This window comes from Psittacula echo (genome assembly GCF_963264785.1).
Source record: "Psittacula echo genome assembly, chromosome: 4".
Lineage (NCBI taxonomy): Eukaryota > Metazoa > Chordata > Aves > Psittaciformes > Psittacidae > Psittacula > Psittacula echo.
Window position 1 is genome coordinate 11,647,377 of NC_137738.1, and position 18,746 is coordinate 11,666,122.

The 18,746-nt window shown below is 46.2% G+C and overlaps 2 protein-coding genes and 1 long non-coding RNA gene across 6 annotated transcripts in view; 2 read left to right on the top strand and 1 right to left on the bottom strand.

Moving 5' to 3' along the window:
* Positions 1-4,470, top strand: part of LIN9 (lin-9 DREAM MuvB core complex component) — a gene marked incomplete at its 5' end in the record, with an annotated part of 37,404 nt that extends 32,934 nt beyond the window's left edge. For 2 of the 4 annotated variants that reach the window (XM_080615328.1, XM_080615327.1), the window contains 4 exons: positions 700-825; positions 1,175-1,357; positions 1,467-1,564; positions 2,819-4,470. In XM_080615328.1, coding sequence (XP_080471454.1) covers positions 700-825; positions 1,175-1,357; positions 1,467-1,564; positions 2,819-2,924 — 513 coding nt within the window. In that variant the 3' untranslated portion in view covers positions 2,925-4,470. The remainder of the gene's footprint in view (positions 1-699; positions 826-1,174; positions 1,358-1,466; positions 1,565-2,818) is intronic. The other 2 variants (XM_080615329.1, XM_080615330.1) reach the window with 2 other exon arrangements.
* A 423-nt stretch (positions 4,471-4,893) lies between these two features.
* Positions 4,894-16,305, top strand: LOC308220504. Its single transcript, XR_013956685.1, has 4 exons — positions 4,894-5,427; positions 6,042-6,152; positions 8,984-9,209; positions 15,973-16,305. It is a non-coding gene; the product is annotated as an uncharacterized lncRNA (long non-coding RNA).
* MIXL1 (Mix paired-like homeobox) lies at positions 6,603-7,396 on the bottom strand (the record flags this gene model as incomplete). The annotated part of the gene is made up of 2 exons (XM_080616040.1): positions 6,603-7,031; positions 7,109-7,396. 2 exons carry the CDS (start codon positions 7,394-7,396, stop codon positions 6,603-6,605), a joined length of 717 nt encoding a protein of 238 aa, XP_080472166.1.
* Positions 16,306-18,746: the final 2,441 nt, after the last annotated feature.

Genomic DNA, 18,746 nt, shown 5'->3' on the forward strand with positions numbered 1-18,746 from the left:
ACGTGATACCTTCCTATTGGGCCGTATTCTTAGTCTGTCTTCTAATCCTCTTTGTCCCTTGGAAATCCCATCTACATTTGTGCCACTGAGTATCTCCTTTAAATCTCTTGTTTCTCCTTTAAAATGTATCTCCTTTGAACAAGAATCTTTTTCTGGCACCCATCCACTTGAACACCAATAACATACATGAACATGAATAAAATAGTATCCTTTGAGTTCATTCAGGTAGAGTTTCATTGTCAGACTTTGATAATAGTTCATACAATTGTGATTTGATAATTGTTAGCTTAACAGCACTGTTTGGTTTAGAACAATCCTTTTGTGGAGGCATTTTTTTAATGACTGATCCAATATAGAAGTAAATGGAACTGACCAAAATCAGAACTGAATGTAGTCTGTTATTATCAGGCAGTAAAAGGAAATACACATGAGGCAGTGGATGCCTTCAGAGGAACTATTAATACATACAACTGCACATTTTCCACTTCATTTTTTTGAAAGGAGAGCTTATTAATAGTAAAGCATCTTGACATCACTGTACTGTCTTGGTTGCAGGCTATAAACAAGTTTCCATGTACATAATACAGTAAACACCTTTCTGATAGCCATTTGGGTAAACAAATAGAAATATACTCCTATGTCAAAAGATACAAATTTACAGTATTGCATTAACTTCAATAGGCTTTGTCTTTTCCACAGAAATCCTATTCTATGCCAATAGGCATTGAGTTTCAGAGGAGATATGCAACTATTGTTCTAGATCTAGAACAACTGAACAAAGACTTAAATAAAGTTTTGCATAAAGTTCAACAGTATTGTTACGAGGTAAGGTTTTGCTGGAATCTGTATGTATTTGTTGGGTTTACTTAACCTAAGTACCAAAAAAAGTCAGAATTTCCTGGGAATAAAGTGTAGATAAGGGTCACTTTGAAATTAAACTAGCAGTAGCTGTATTGGATTCCTTCTTTCTCTCTGCCTTTGTCTCTGTTTTACCGGAACGCACTTTTGCTGATGCCAGTGGCCAGTTTTGAATGCATACTTACACGTAAATGAAGAAAAAAATACTGTGTACTATACACCTGTGAACCCTCTCTTAAATCATTTGTCATTTCACACATACATCAAATGCAAAGGAGATCTTTACTCTTGATTTCTCTTTGTTATACCTGTGTAGCTTGCTCCTGACCAAGGCCTCCAGCCTGCCGACCAGCCAACAGATCTGAGGCGTAGGTGTGAAGAGGAGGCTCAGGAGATCGTCAGGCAAGCAAATTCCTCAACAACAGGACAGCTTTGTGTTGAGAGTGAAAACTTAACTGATCTTATCTCTAGACTTACAGCAATATTACTGCAAATTAAGGTAAAATGTTTGCAAAAAACAGTTTCTCCCATAAGTTATGTAGTATTAAAGCTCTGACAGCTTCTTTGTGCCGAACTGTGAGAACGCTTTTTGTTTTCTTCTCCTACAGTGTCTAGCAGAAGGAGGTGATCTGAATTCTTTTGAATTTAAATCACTAACAGATTCATTAAATGACATTAAGAATTCAATAGACTACTCAAATATCAGGTATTACTTTTTAATATTTAATACTTAATTACGTATTTTATGCCAGCAAGCCATTCTTACTGTATTTTAGAGGTGAACATTGATTATAATTAAGATCTTTAACCTGGTAGCTTATAGGAATTGTCCCATTTAATAGAGGGTTTCTTAAAGGGAGTGTGAAATTAGCAGTTGTCTGTTTGAACCTATCAGTGAAGTAACCTGAGTAGAAAATAAAAAGTGCAGAACTGATGCAGCAACAACTCGATTTTCTTGTTCTTCAGTCACTCATGACAACTAGTAAGTTATTTTGGAACACTTTCAGACTTTGAAATCCCACTAGTAAGTTCCTTAAACCACAGAACAGTACAATTTCAGTATTCCTTTTGCATTGTTACTCAACCTCCTATCCGTAAATACCAAAAGCTGGCATATGAGACAATTACAGCTTCTGACCAGCTTCCATTAGCAATATTCTAAACCAAGAAACAGAAGAACAGCCATATTCTGCCAGATCAAAGGCCCATCTACTCTAGATGGGCCATTTTTCAACAGTTGTCACAAGCAGGTGCTGGAGGAAGCACTGTAAAAATAGAAATAATGTGGTGATACTTGTCTGGAGCACACTGCAGCCTCCAGCAGGAGTGACCAGGATTTTATATGTATAATTATAATGCCACTAAATTACACAATTTGGAAAATTATATCTAAATGCTAAGTATTTCCTTATACTCTCCATGCTCGTACTGCTACATAATAATGGGAGACTGCACACATGAATTACTGGTTTTGGTTTTGTTTGCAAAAGATAGTAGGATGGCCTTTTGGTTTAAGAATAATTCCTGAGAAATGCTGTTTTCTAGCATTTTTCAGTAGTAAAAACAAAGCTTCTCTATAATCAACACTGCAAATTGCACATTGGAAAGGATTCAGCCAAAGGTTGAGCTACACTGTAAAGGTGATGATGTTTCCATTTCATTGTACTTATTTTGGGCATTTTAGCATCTCTTCATAACAGTTTTATTTAAACAACTCTGGCCATGTTAAAGTCATCTTTTAAGTACCAAAGTCAGTAACTCTGCTGATTTCATGCAGCTGTTTGTACAAACACTATTTTTACATATATCTATCAGGTTGCATTAGTGTGTACTACTCTAAGTCACCTGAATTTTTGTATTGGGTGTGTTCATACTTTGACTTTCACTGTGGAAATACTCAGATACAACTCTTAAATATGGGGTTTAACACTTTCTTTTCCTCCTTCTTTTCTTCCTGTAGTTGTTTTCAGAATAACGTTGAGATCCATGTTGCACACATTCAGAGTGGTCTGAGCCAGATGGGAAATCTACATGCTTTTGCAGCTAATAACACCAACAGAGACTGAACATTTTCCTTCAAGTGTACAGCAAGTAGTTCTGGGAAATCCTCTTCCTTTATATAGGCTTCACCAAATATCCTAACTGCCAGAAGATAAGGGAAACAAAAAACCTCTCACAAAGGACCCTTTAAAATATATTCTATCTGCTTCTTAAGAAAACCAGCATTACTGGCCAGCATTACATTAGATTTATCTGTTTGTTATTCACATACAGTAGTTTTGCTAACTGGTAATCTCTTAGTAATTGCATTTATTATAATAAACTTGAGGACATACTTTCTTATAATTTGAACTCAAATTCAAATTAAATTGAATTTGAGTTTTTAAAAGTTTAGATGAATTCTGCACATCTCTTGCTGTTGATTCTCCTGGTATGTTAGAAGTGACGAAGAGGAAATGGCTCACATTAGTAGCCACATGGCAGGTCTTTGTTACGTAAAGCTCCGCTTCTGTGTAAGTATGAGAGGTGCCATTTCAGCCTTTGGGTAATGTGGGTACAACGCAGGCTGTTCCCCATCTAAAGAAGCAGCAGCAGGATACGGAGCAGACAGCAAAGAGAAGCTGTAAACTTGAGGATGCTGGGCAGGTCTGTCGATCAGTCAGTGACTTGTTGGAACTTTTAATTTATCATAACTTATAGAAGGAGTCTGATGAAGGAATGTAAAAAATGTAACAGATAACTCTCCAGGAAGAGATTGGTGACAGCTTTTTACCCTTCACAGGGGGCAAAGTAAGTGCTTTAGCTGGTATTTTCTATAAATGACTGGTTCAGCATACTGTTTTTCCAAATTTGTGTTTGTTTTGCACAATTTTTAAATGAGCTGACTGGTTATCCACCAACACCCGCCAGATACAGAAACACAAAGACTTTTTATAAGGAAAGATAACCAGTGAAGTAAACTGCAAAAAGAAAAAGTGACAACCTGCCTACAGAGTACCTTTTGGAATGTTAATCTTGTAAAAAGTGTGTATTGGTTTGTTTAAATAGTCTTGTAAAGCTTCTGTGTAATGAATTGTTTCCAGATACGGATTTTCAGAGATAGCTGTAGAGATGGTTTTTTGATTCTTTTAGATGCCTCATCAAATGAGGTCTTTTATATGTTAATGTATAAAGAATATGTAAACAGGATTATTTTCAATTTTAAAATTTTGTATAGTTTAAAGATGCTTCTGTATTCTGTGTTGGTATCGTGCCACTGCAAAACTTTAGTGCAGAGTTTCTATTTAGCTAAACTTGGTCTGTTAATTAAGAGAAATGCATAAATCTTTTATTCTCAATGACATTTGTAACTCTGAATAAATTGACCTATGAGAGTTGATATATTTCACAAAAATGCAAACTTTTTTGCAGATGGTCTCAGGTCATTTTTTTTTTAAGAGAACTTTAATTGCTGAGAATGAAATGTTATGAGGACAAGGCGAGTATCTGTGTTTAAAGGTATTTAGGAACTTTGCAAGGGATATTGCAAAATAATGCTAAACACTAATTTTGCCAAGTTACCTGTGGAAATTTACCTCTCGTAAAACAATAGAACACTGGTGCTCCCTGCAATTGCTTTTGTTATTATGTTACCCATCATTCTGTGGTGTTACCCTCTGGTAAAGAAGGCAGGCAGGTCACCTCCCACCCCCCTTTTTATGTGCACAGAGAAAGGTGCCAGAGCCTAACTTCAGGCACATAGGTTTAGTATCCTGCCAGTTTGGGGAGTGATGCTGCTGGGAACCTGCTTTTCATGACAAGCTTATTTCTTAACTGGATGCAGAATACATTGTAACGACCACCACACTCCAATTGTATCCCTGATCCTGTAGGCATGACAGGTTTTACATGTGGATTCTTAAATGAATCTGAATTCCAGCATGTTGTGGGGTGTTTTTAATCACTGCAGCGCAGTATCATAGAATGGTCAGGGTTGGAAAGGACCTTAATATCATCTAGTTCCAACAACAGGAGGAAGGTAGGTAATTTGTGATAAGCATATCCATGTACCATGTACTTTCACGTTTGGCCAGCTCATGTGCACAATGTGAACATTCATGCCTCTTCAAGAGGCTGTGTTTCTCCTTGGTTACTGGCATGTTTGTCAGAGCTAATGCTGAGTTTTGATCAAATACACTTAACAGATACGACTGTTTCTGCAGAATGTGGCCTAATCATAGTAGGGATCTCAAGAACTCACTGCAACTACTGTAGTGCAGTTCAAGCTGTAGAAGCAGAACAGGTTAGTTTGCTTTCTTAGTAACTTGAATTTACCCTGTGCCCCCTAGAAATGATTATCTCATTTTCTGCCTCCTCCTGTGCATGCTTCTTGACCCCTACAAAACAGCTCCTTAGGCACCCAAGCCTGCTTTGTGGCAGCTGAACTCGATTTGTTTGATGGGTTTTACTTCATGTTTTAAGGGCAGCTCTGGTTTTGGAGGAAGAACATTCATTAATCCTGCAATGGTACTTACCCTTCAAAGCCTGCAGTTCAACCACGGCTCAACGTCCCAGGTGTCGCAAGCCCAGGTATGTTATGGGGTGGCACTGAGGGATTCTGTGCATTGGTAACCTTATTCTGTGGGGCAGGATTCTCAATGCAGGGTATTCCTGCCACCAGTGCACAGGTTGTGTGTTCTGTGCTTCCAAACCTCATGGCATTCAAGTGCTCTTCCGTAACTGGAGTCTTACAACTTGCTCTGAAGTACAGCTTTGTAGGCAGGCAGAATTGGCCTTACCCTCAAAATAAATATATAGTAATACAGCTTTCCTAAATAAACTGCCTGAATTACTGGACAGGCTTCTGTTACTGCTGATTTTGCTGCTCTCAGTGCAGATGTCCAGCCCACTACTGATCACAGCAACAGCTTCTCTGTGTGTGGTCCCCAGTATTCTAATTCAGAGCTAAAGAACCTTTACAGTGTTGACAAAATACTCCTGTTTTCTGTCATTTAACTTTTCCCTTGGCTTAAGTGGCAGAATTGAGGCTTTTGTCTCAGCAAGACAATGATCTGACAGTTTACGTTTTTTATGACTTAAGCCATAAATTCACATTCTCATTCAGGGGTGGGGCTGGTTGTCTACAGCAGATCCGAAGCAAATACCAACAGAGTTTAAGGCATTGTTTGTAACCTGTCCTGCAGGCACCTCAGGTCTTTTACACACGGACTCCAGACGTGGCTCTCCAGGACCTGGGAAGAGAATCTGCAGCTGGGGTATCTACAGCCTCTGTTCCCTACCCCGCCTTGAACAAGGTAAGAAGCCCTGTCCCTACCCCAGGTACACACACAGGCTTACACAGAGAGCAAAAATGTAAACCTTTATTACTGGATTTTTTTCCCCTCAGTCAAAATATCCCTATAGCCCATCCCACTCTTAAGACCAGCTCCCACCCCCAAAACACAGTGGATTCGGTTAGCTTGTTTGACTAAAAAAGATAAAATAGAAGTACAAAACGTGCTGAGGGAAATCTTTAAATACAGTGTAAAAAGATGCCCTCAGCTGACGGCCCTGACCCGTATCTCTCTTAAATAAATAGGTGAAATCAGTTACCACCGGATAAAGTGCACAGTCGCAGGGCAGGGGTTGAGGTAGCGCAGTCGGTGCCCGCTCCCCGCTCGAGCAGCGCACCGCAGGACGGGGTCTGGCGGGGGAGAGCTTCGCCTCAAGCCCGGGGGTGTAGCTTTAACCCCCGACTCGGGCGCTCAGAGAGCTCGGAAGGCTCCGAGCGCGTTCTCCTCCCACTCCGAGCCCGACTCGGAGTAGCCGCTGGTGTCCTCTGCGTCCGACACGGGCGAGTACTGCCCGCAGAAGGCGCGGCCCGGCGGGTAGGGCCCGGCCGCCGGCGACCCCGCGAAGGAGGCGGCCTCGGCCCCGCCGGGCTGGAAACCGTCGAAGCCGGGGCCGGGCGGGAAGGCGGCAGCCGGCGGCCACTCGTAGGGGGCCGATCCCTCCTCTTTGAGCGGGAGGAGCTGTGCCGCGCCGGGCAGCGCGCAGCGGGGCCGCTCCGGGCCCCGCAGGGCTGCGAAGCGTCGCGGCCTCGGGAAGCCCGGCGGCGGCTCGGCGGCAGCGGGGCCAGGGCGGGGCGGGCCCCGCTGGCGGCGGGACTTGGCTCGCCGGTTCTGGAACCAGACCTGGGGAGAGAGGGCGGCGGTGAGGGCGGGCAGGCAGGGACGGCCCCGTGCGGCGCGGCGCGGCCGGCGCCCCTCACCTGGATGCGGGACTCGGGGATCTGCGTGGCGTCGGCCAGCTTCTCCCGCAGGTAGATGTCGGGGTACATGGTGTCCTGGAACACCAGCTCCAGCGTCTCCAGCTGCGCCGCCGTGAAGCTGGTGCGCTTCCGACGCTGCGAGGCCGCCGGCGCACCCTCTGACGGCTCTGCCGGGGGAAGCGCCCTCAGGGCGGGCGAGGCCGAGCCGGGCCCGCCGCTCCCCGGCCACCTGCCTGCGGGGAAGGCTGGCGGCTCGGCCGGGGCCTCCCCGAAGCGCACCGCGGCCATGGCTGCGGGTCAGGAGGGCCTCGGCCTGCCCCGCTGCCTTTATAGCCGGGGAAGGGGGCTCGGCAGGGGCGGGGGTTCCGAGCGGGGCGGCCCGGCCCCAGGAGGGGAAGGGGGGCGCGGGGGCTGGGGCACCCCGCCGAGTGCTTGCTGGTGGGGTGCCCGCTTGGGGTGGCACCCGTGGGTGATGGCCCCCGACGCCCTGCGCGAAACACTGGCACAGAGCAGGGTCTGCGTCCACCTTCTGTGGGCGAAGCAGCGTGGTGTGTGGAGGTTCGAAGCCTGGGTTATTCCTAACACAACACCCGGGCCCATACGGTTACGGTGTTTGCCGCTGGCGCGGAGATAGGTGTTCAGCAGCAGCTGTCTGCTTTGGCGAGGGAGGGCTCCTGCTCCCGCATAGTGTGAGACTCAGAGTAAACAAAGGTTATCTCTTCCCGCGGCCGCTCTGTTTGCGGCGCTTTGCTGCGAGCTGCGCGACCTCCCGGTGTGCCTGCTGCGAAAACATCTCTTTAACATGCGAGTTAAACGCACCTGGGCAGCCCCAGCGACTCAGACGGGGCAGAGGCAGGCGCTGGTGGCATCCCCTTGCCAACGTCTGCATGCGCCTGCTCGCACAGCCCTGGCGCTTCCGCGATAACCGTTTCCCAGCTGGAGAGGTCTCGTGCTGAAACGTTGCGCACACGTTCCAATGGGATGTGCCTGACGGTCAGCAGCGTGCCTTAAAAAGGATTTGCTCCCGTTTTGCTTTGCAGGAATGGTGTGAAAAGTGACTTTGTACAAAAGAATGGTGTTTTGATCATTGAAAGCCGTTTTTAATAATTCCTAATGCACCTTTCCGTGTTTACATGTGCAGCAGGCCGTGTGCTTTCATTAATGAAGTTTCTGAGTCGTTTGTTCCCAAACAAACCTGTGGAATGCAGATGATGGTCAGAAACATGAGACTTGTGCAGAGTTCTCAGCAGCATAACGAGAGGGCACAATCGAACGGTGATGCAGGAAGCATGGACAGCAGCATTTTAGGGTTTAATAAAGACTTGGGGAGGGTTGAGTTGCACTGCAGATTCTGTGCGGATTTAGAAGATGCCACGGGTGGTACCGAAGGGGAATCATCCATATTACATTTATTTGATGAGTGGTTTGCTCTTTTTTATGTGTCTTTTGCTGAAAAACATAAACAAGACTTTTCTTCCCTAATGCAGAATAGAGGTGACATCCTTCAGGTTTTAGGGGGATTTAATCCTGCTTTGAATTATGCCCTTACAGGGATATTGACTTTATTGTCTAGGGTTTGGTGAGGATGGATTAAGTAGCTAGAGAGAGCGCAGCTTTTTCAAAGAAATGTGAGTTTTTCACACAAGTTTTTTCACACAAGTACCTGTGTTGTTTTTCTTCTGAGCAGCAGCAGCAGCAGCCCAAGCTCAAGTAGCTGCTGGCACTGCAGGCCCCCCACTGTTCACCCCATCCTGCTGCTTTCCCTTTAGCCAGGTGGGTTGCTAAGCTGTCTCTGAGTTCACATGGTGTGATCAGAGAACTAATCCAAGTTAAATTAACTGTACAGTAACAGCAAGGTTCTCTCTTTTCCTCCAGACCTGGGATTCCCTGCCGTGAGTCACCATGTGGATGGCTGTGCAAGCAAGCGGGCACTGCCAAGTGGAGCAGGAGGGAAATAATGGGATCCCATCTGGGAGTGTTTCTGGGATGCCACTGCCTGGATCCGATGCTGAGCTAGAAGAGGACAAAACAGACACAGGCTGTTCACGAGCGTTGTGGTTTTCAGTGTCAGACTTCCCATTAAGACAACTACGTTAGCAATGTAAGTTGAATCCATACTCAGGAAAGAGTGAGTACTGGGAGCTAATAGACCTATTTCCAACTCATAAATCTGGAAATGGGCTGGCTCTTTGATCTCTGACTGCTGTGACATCCTTTGGGCCAAAAGCCTTCTCAGTTCCCTGGCAGCTTATGGTATCAGGGGTATTCCAATAGCTGTCTTGTAACAGCAGCTAACATGCTTCCCCTGATGTTGAAATGAATGGAGATGTTTCCCAGGCCTGAAAACTGTCATGAAGAGACACAGGTGCAACACTTACAGACCATAAAGAAAACCTCAAAATATCCACTCTACAGTTACAGTGGAAGAAAAATAACTTCTACATACTAAACTTTGCTGCAGCAGATCTTGTATAGGAGTGCAGTTTGACCACCAGTACTGCGATACGGAATAGAAAGGCAGTGTTTTGCAGCTCTGTAGAACAAGCTGGGTAAACCTGTGCTACTGTGACTGAATTGTGTGTCCAGAATGCTCAGTGCCCTTAATGGAGCCCAGAATTGCACACACAGCCTCCAGCATATGGGGTTCACTCTCTTGTCACTGAATTACTCATCTGCAGACAATTGCACTTGCGAGCAGATGTTCCAGCTGTTTGCTCTTGAGCAGTGGAGGCAGCAGTAGGTAGGCCTGGCTGTGCTGCCTGGCTGCATGCCTCTGGTGCTGACCTCTGTTTGCTTCCACTCCCTCTGCCTCAGTTTCCTTTTCTGGGCTGGCTGTTTAACACCAGCATGTTGATCTACCTTGGTGGTGAATCATCTAATACATACCAGCAGTACATGCAATTCTGGAGCAAGACCAGAGCCCAGGAATTGTGTTTTCCCTTTCCTGTTGCTCAGAGGAATCAACAAACCCTGTTGCACACTGATTTATTCTGTGGGATCCTGGTGGCTACCCTTCTGTATTGGCTTGATTTGAAAGGGATCTAAGATCAAAGAAAGAGAAGGGGGATAGTGCTCTAATTGTAAAGGAGTGTGCTGTTAGGTGAAGATCAGAGTAGGATGCTTTTGGCTCTTCCTACGCAAGCAGGACAACTTGAAAGACAGCTCTTTGCTTTCTTCTGCCAGTTCTCTCCCCTCCCAACGTTGGCACACCTCTCCACAGCTCCCACAGAATGTCATCCCACCGATGTGCTAAAAGGAATGCCTGAGAAGTGCTGCTGCGTGCCTCCTGCACAAGGAAAAAGCACGGTGTATGGAGTTTCTTTTCCTCCACAAGAAGTTTTGCGTCCTGCTGTGCCTCTTGTAGTCTGACAAGGAGGTTTCCAATGCCTTGTAGGTGCCAGCATCTGCATGGAGTTATACCTAGGCAAGGGCTGGAAGCATTTAGGAAGACATTCAGACTTCTGTCCCTTCCTGTTCTGCACACTTGGTTTTAGTTGTGTCCTGCCTAGGCACAAAGGAAGATTTTACTTCTTCCCTCAAAGCACAGAAGCTATGACATAAGTTCAGAAATGGCTTGCTTGTTAATATTTGGATGGCTAAAATAGGATAGCTCTCTCTAAGGGGAAGAGCAGACTATGTATATAAATTGGAGTTTACAACCTCCTTTGGAGTAATGTAGTCACATTGATCTTCGCCATATTTGTCAAGAGAGAAGCTCCTTATGCTTTTGTCCATGCTGACAGAACCTCTGTGCTGAGGTACCTGTGCTGAGGGGACTCTCGCAATAGGAAACGTGCCTGTACCTGCATGGTTTTAAGATTCAGGTGGAGATCATGCTATCATTTGCCATCCATGGCCAGGCGCGATGTGGTTCTGGGCAACCTGATCTGGTTGAAGATGTCTCTGCTCATTGCAGGGGTTGAATTAGATGATCTTAGAAGGTCCCTTCCAACCCAAACTAAGCTATGATTCTGTGTCACAGCTGCCAGCAAGGATAAGAAAGGCTCTGACACTGAGATTTTGGAGAAGGGGAAATGGGCCCTGTGCAGAGTTTTCTGCCCTTCTGGCTTTCCAGCCTTTTGCATTTTGAGCTGGGGGAGGTTCTCAGGCTGTTGAGGCCACAAAGTCATCTTCTAAACGTGCAGATTGAGATCCTGCCTTATGTGACTCGGGGAGCTGGGGCTTGGGAAGCATCCCAGAACACGCGGCAGGAGTAGGCGGCAGCGTGACATTCAGTCGTGTCTTTGCTGCCAAAACAAACGCACCCTTTTCGATAGCTAACACATACCGGCGCTTCTGCTGCTCAGCCCTCGAGGGGGTGAGACACGATGGGGTTTGCCATGCTGTGGTTTGTAACCACTACTGCAGCCTGTGCTGTGTTCAGACTCCTCTGATTTGTCATGTCACTTTGGTCCTTCTAGGACTCTGCAGGGAGACCGCACTTGCACAGTATCATTTCATTCCAAGAAAGCTTGCTTCTTGCTTTCTTTTTGAAGGTTGTCTTTAATGTGAATTCTTTGGTGTCTGAACCCAAGATTGAAGCTTTTCATAGTGCAAATTTAGCAATTTGTCTCCTCGCAAAGACTTGGCATCTTGGAGATCTCTATTTCTACATCTGTTTTAATTGAAACCATCCGCCAAGTTCAAAGTTTATATTCAGAGCCTGACCAGAAAAGGAACAGTGCTCACACAAACCTGATTTTGGTAACTTAGAGAAAGTTAAGGAAAAACAAACCCACCTTTTTGCTATTAAGACTGAGCTTAAGTTTAAGCTGTATGAAGCAGCAGTGCCTATAGAACTATCTCACAACTAAAGTTAATTGTAGACCAGACACATTTTTATGGTTGCACACATTTGCTGGCATGGAAATGTCTTATAATTTCCAGCTTCTCTGGCAGAGACCTGATAGCAAAAATCATTAATGCATGCTGGGCTTAGGTTCTGAGGGGTTTTCATTCTGCCTAAAAGGAAATCTTTAGATGAGTTCTTAATTTCCCTCCAATCGTTTCCAAGCACTGTGACAAAGCTCTTTACAGCCTCCAAATGCTTTTAGAGGTTTATCAGGTCTTCCCAATCTACGCACACCAAGATCTATATATATCAAGGCACAGCCAGGCTTTTAGGTAGAGTTCTGAGGTCTCATGGTGATGTCATGTTTTTCATTTACAGTTGTCATTTCATAGTGCTTGTGTTTCTAGCCCTCATGGCTATAACAAAGAAGAGCTTCAGAAGGTGGGTTGCCTATAGTCCTCACTTCAGCACAGTTTACAGACATCTTGGGGCCTGTTCTTGAGAGACCCGAGCTGCCTTGTTCATCTTGGCTGTTCAGCTGCATCCTGGAAAGTTCCTCCTCAGCAGAGCCCTGGAAGGGTGCTGAGGGAGTCCTCACTGTCTCACCCTGCACAGCACCCTCTGCTCCTAGGGAAGTCCCTGAGCATATCCCACCCTCCCCTAAGACAGGGGCCAGCACTGTGTAGAGAAGAGGGGGTTTGCCTTCCTGGTTAGCCCAGGAAGCTTATTTGATGTAGAGGGCTCCTTCTGCATCCTGACCTGTGACCAAGCAGCTGAGCTGAACCGCTGTCAGGGCTTGTGTACCTCCAGGTAAAAGCTATGTGATGGAGCCCATGGCATTGAGAACCAGAATGGTATCAGAGCCTGGTGCCATCAAACCCCACCACAGGACGCTGCTCATGCAGCCAGTGCAACCAGTTATTTCAGATCGTAAAGGGCCAATCTTGCGCCACAGCTCCATGCACAGATCTTCCACGGTGTTAAAATAAATGTGGTGTGGCAAGCGGTTCTGTTCTCTCTGAGAACAGAAATTTCCGCCTCATGGATAGTGTACATAAAAGACTGTCTTCCTGGGCTAGGATCTGATTGCATCTATGGATGCATGATCTATTTTCCTTTGAAAATGAAACTGCTGTCTCTCTTTGTTTTTGTCAACAAGGAATTAATAGTATCTTGTGACTTTAGCCGTGTGCTTAGGAGGGGGATGTGACTTGGTGGTGTAAGCCATTTCCTGAGAGGTGTGAGACGTGACTTCAAGACCTGGTGGTGCCATTCGTGTATTCTGCTTGGAGGAGTTGATAAGAGCTTCAGACACACAGAAAGCCTTGAAGAAAGCGGCCATGGGGGAGGCGTAAGGACCTAGCAAATGCATATGAAAAGATCAAGGGGCTGCATTTGCTAAATCCCAACAGGAACAGATCTGGAGTGAGATGCCCGCGTTCAGAGAGGACCCAGAGGTAGCAAAGGGGCAAGAGCAGATCTGTCTGGTAGCTGGCTCCCTACCTTCGGAGGGAGTGGAAGATCAAGGATTTGGGAGTGGGAGGGAGATAAGAGCAAATGGTGGGGGTAGGAAGAGGGAAAGGAAAGGGCGATAGGGAGAAAGCTACATGGAGAAAGGAGAGGCTGATGGAAAGGGCAGGGTTGAATTCAGACACACTTAAACTCCAGCCTGCCTTTGAGTGTTGAGATGCCCTGACAGTGGCAGGGTGTGTGTACCTGACTTGCTGTTGCCCCTGCAGCGAGTAAGGAGTCCCACTAACAGTGCTGTGGCAGCAAGCCCTAGGCTTAAACTATTCCTTCTTGCAATGCTCCTCTGTGCCCTCTCTGAGGAAGAGCTAAGGAAAAAGACAGGGCTCTCTTTACCTCCTTTTCTTACAGCACCTACATAGAATGGTGGCTTTCCAGAGTGCAGCCAGAAGATGCACATGCAGCAGGGGTGGCAAGGGAGACCACATCCTCTCTTAATAGCACTGAATAACAGAAAGAAGAGCTCCAAATTGTCCCCTCTTTCCCTTTTTCAGGCTCCTTGGCCTTAGCAAGAAGTGCTAAAGCATTGTCTTGTACCTTTTCTTGGTAGGCTCAAACCCCTATCATCACCCCCTGCGCACAGCGAGGTCTTCTTTCTACCTTGACTTGGCAAGTGACAGTCACTGTTTCTGTCTTGAAGTGCTTGGTACCTGAGTGTGTGAGCTGCTGAAATTAAGAGGTTTTTATAAGAATTTAATTTTGTTCTTCTGTTGGGGTTTTTTTTTGGGGGGGGAATGTTGTTAAAGCTTGTGTCTCATGGCTATTGAGAAAAGGATCCAAACGTAAAGCAAGTTTTGCTCTGGTGGTTCAAAACCAGAAGGCAATACATACAATACATAGACCCACTAAGGTCAGATGCCTGTTACAATAGGAACACATATCCACTGTCTTTCTCTACCGCTGGCTGCTCTGGTGCTATTAAACCCCACAAGTTTTCCCTCTCTGAGTGGCATGGACTGGAGATTTCTCCAGCTGTCTTCGCTGTGCCAACGTCAGTGCTCTGGCTTCAGTTTTGTCATTCAATCTAAATGTTTCCCATCGTTCCTAGTTAGTTTTGGAGACAAAAGACTGCTGGTCTCCCATTTGCAACAAGACCATTGTGGTTTGCTCTAGCATTCTTTTCTGGGGTGTTTCATTTCAAAGATATTCAGGCCTCTGTACAGTCTGGAAGATTTTCAGCTTTAACATGTAGATGAAGGTGGGAAGTTCCACCTGAGTTGGGGATTTGCTGTCGAGCAGTAAATGAGCAGTTTGGGGTGGTGGTAGCAGGGGAGTGCAGTGGTTACTATGCCATTTGATGAAGTAACACTCTTCCAATTGACTCATACTTCCTTGCTATTTAAAATCACACTGAAGAAAAGAGTAAGAAAGGGAAAACCACGCAACGAACCCAGTAGGCATTATTTCTGTGTGCTATCCTGATTCTTGTAAGCCCACGGCACAGTTTTCTGGTGTCTGACTCACACAGAAGCATAGAAAAGTACCTCCACCTTCCTCCCCCACTATCCCATCCTCCTGCCTCAACCATCCCAGATAAGCCATCCCATCTCATCCCACATGTTGCTCACTCCTCTCCACAAACGCACTCTCTAGGCCGTGTCCCTGCCTCCCCTATGATTCAAGCTCAGCTCCTCTGCTTTTAGTTCTGACAGAGTTATTTTCCTATTTGACTTTGGCCCCGTTTGTCAAGAGCGCACCCTTGTCACCTCCTCAGTCTAATCCTCTCCTTTGTTGACTAAAGGTCTTCCTCCCTTTTTATTGATACTTTTATCTCTTTCTCCATTATCTTTTAGTCCCCTTGATTGTTTCCCCTCTCTTTTGCATTTGACCAGGCTTGTCTTACACATATTATGTGGGGGATTTAAGACTTTTCTTCTAGGCAGCTTTTCTTCTGTGTCCCCTTGGAAGTTTCTCTGGGCCACTGGACACATGCCAAAGAGCAAATACATTTATTACTCCTGATGAGACAAGTGCAATCCCAGATGGAGAGTGACTCGAGGAAGCGGTGATCTCTACTGCTGTTTTAGACATCTCCCATATCTTTACGATCCTCCTTTGCTGCTGTATCTTCACACTTGGTAGGCTGTCTTAAGGTCTTGGAGGTAAGAGAAGATATAAAGGAGTGATAAGAGTTTACTGCAAGGCTGAGTGGTCAAAAAAGGGTGCAGCAGTGTTGTAATGTAGGTTTCTATTTGCAGTTCCACCGCTGCTGTCTTTTGTCCCCACCCTTGGGCTCACTGTCAATGCCTGAAGCCTTGGCTGCAGGCAAAGTCTTTATGCCAGTGGCTGGAAGTTGTGAAACTGGGCACAATACCAGTGTCAACCATAGCATCACCTGGGTGGTTCGTACCTTGTGTGTCATGGTCAGTGCCAGCACAGCAGCATTCGTCGTTGTCTAGCATCTCAAAAAGGCTGTATTGCTCTCAAATCTGCCAGGATAGAAGTCAGGGTCTGCAAAGGGCCGAAGTGAGGAGATAAAGAGTTTCCTTTGATTAATACCTCTTGTTTGAACTGTCCTTCCTCTGTGTTTTATATTTCTTACCAGATAAGGCAGCAGGAGTGCTGGCATGTACAGAGCAGTGCAGGAGAAGCAGGGACCTACTGACACTGAAAATCCTGGCAGACTGAAAACTCATCCTCCCTGCACACAGAGCTTAGGTTTGCATCTCTTCAGACAAATGATGATCTTCCCTCTGGCTGCACAGAGCAGGCTTGTGCTTCAGGGACCAGGATAATTTCTACCTGTGAGACATGAAGAACCACACAGGTACCCACACAGCAAACCCCTGTATGTTGTGCTCTTCCCTCATCCGAACAAAGTGTCCAGACCTCCTTCATCTCAAAGGTGGTCTTTGCATTTCACCTTTCCACAGCAACATGTTGCTACTAACAGGGTATAGCCAAGCCTGAGCTGTCCAAACGTACACATCAAATACCACTGTAACTTGCCTTGTTACTGAAGGGAAAGTGCATGGCACGCAGGCAGAGATGCACGGGGTTGTTCCTAGAAGATCCTTGTTCCAGAACAGAATCGGTGCCAGCTTCCTGCTCTCCAGGCCATTAACTAACCTTCCAGCACTGCCGCTTCACCAGATTCCTTTGGCTGACCAAAGTGGAAAGGCTGGTTTCAGGTGAGAGTTTTACTTAGGACCATGTAAAATGCCTGTACACAAAGAGCTGCAGCAGAACAGGTCACTGCAGGGCTGCCTGATCGCTTTTCCCTGTCCACACTCCCAGGATCACTCCTCAGCCTCCTGCCAGTGTTTTCAGCAGATGCAGACACCACGGACCACATCACATGGTAGGAATGATCTACTTTTTCTTCACAACAAAAGGAGAGCCACTCCTGTCTATATGTCTGTGGGTCTGGGTTGCTGCTTTTCTCCATGTAAGCACAGAGAAATCATGAATCATCAAAGAAAGTGCTCTCTGGAGCACTTGCAGAACGGCCATAGTTCAGATAATTGCCATTGTTTTTCTGGGTGATGTTTGGACCATTTGGGAATCAACCACTGAGCCTGGCATGAATAGGAAGGGGAAAGCTAAGTATACCTTAGCTAGCAGTGCCTCAGATAGGCGCAGCAGAAATGTACCTGCTTTGGCTGGCACTTCTTTGGTGAGGAAGTGCCTCCATTAGACCTATTTGTTGAGGGACTACATTAATAAAATACTCCTAGTGTGGCTGTTGCTATACAACAGAGTTATTTTGCACCTCCTTCCTGAAGGAAACGAGCAGTGCTTGTTAAAATAGAGATTTTTCTGTTAGAACTGTGGTTTATTACAGCGCAGAAGGGCAGATGGCAGCACTGGTAACATTGTGGGGATGCTGTAGGGCACCGCTCTCCCTTGCCCTGCAGGAAGTAAGTGGGCTACATCTGCCTTGATGATGGTATGACACTGTCCGCTGGTCCCTTCGTGTAGTGCCACTTGGGAACACAGCATAAAGAGGGCAGCAACAACCTCGGGGTGAGGCTGGGGAGGACTTGATGTGGTTGCTGGTGTCACGTGTTGAAGAAGTTCATGTGACATTTTGGAAGGAGGAAGGCAGTGCTGATCATTCCTGGCTGCTGCGCTTGGGTACGTGCTGATGCACTTGGCTACGAGGATGGGGCATTTTCCAGCATAGAGGAGGCTTGTGTGCATGTCGTTTTAAGGTCAGATTGTGCCGTCACACCCTTGAGCCAGTAAACAGGTTGTGAGAGGGGCTGTGCCAGTAACGCTTGCCCATGATGTTTTTGGCACGTCATCTAGCTAGTGCCTGCGGAAGGCTCTCAGACTGTGGTGATGCTCCATCTCCTCCCATGTTGCAAAAGGTAGGCTAGATATCCCTAGCTTGGCCTTTCAAGTGGACTTCTTGCCAGGATGATGGGTCCTTGCAAGATGAAACAGAGCAGACCAGGGAAAGAGAAACACATGGACATTTCCACATGAGGTCTTTTAGGGATCTTAGGGGAAGCCATAGCTGAAAACCAAACACTGTTCCATCACAGACTCAGAGGGGAGGTGCAGTGCATGTGAAGCTGTGAAAGGTACTGCAGGAAGCCCAGGCCATTCCCATGGAGTATGCCCAATAACATACTAGTATAGATATTGAGACACACACAAGCACAGGGTGGATTTAGAAGTTCTGGGGGCTAGAGCTCATACGATCAGCACTGGTGAAACCTCTGCACTAAACCTTCATTCGGCAATGTTTCAGTCTCCCTTATTTTATTGTACCCTAGTTTGCATGTCTTGTACCACATGAGCAGTCCCCTGAGCAGCACCCTTGAAAGAAATTGAGCCAAAAGTGTCTTCTAAATATCCCATGTGGAAGGGAACCAGTTACGTACAGCAGTCACAGCGGCTGCTCCTGTCAGCCAACAGATGTTATGATGGAAATAGAAAAGGGAGCCTGGAAGGAACCCAGGCAACAATTTGGATACTTTGGGGGAAGATACTGGGTTAGTAGGTGTGATTTCAACTTCACAGGCTGGTATCTTTGCTATCTGGACAGAAATGCCAGGCAGGTATAAGGAAGAAGCATATGGTGTATCTCATCCTGTATCTCTTTAGCAGGCAGGGGAAGTATGTGGTTTTTTGCATGCTATAGTAGCTCAGGTGAGTTCATGGAGCACTGCAGTGTGGAGGGCCATGCTAGCCCAAACTCCTTCCTTAGTCCCTAATCCCCTCGTGTTAGCTACACAGATTGCAGTGTATAGGCAGGAGTTGCTCAGAATTGGTGCGGTGAGTCCCCATCTTCAGGTTTATGCGACTTGTTCCCAGACTGTTCTCCCTTGTGCTACTGCAGAAGGTCCTCAGGGCAGTGGTGTGCCATGC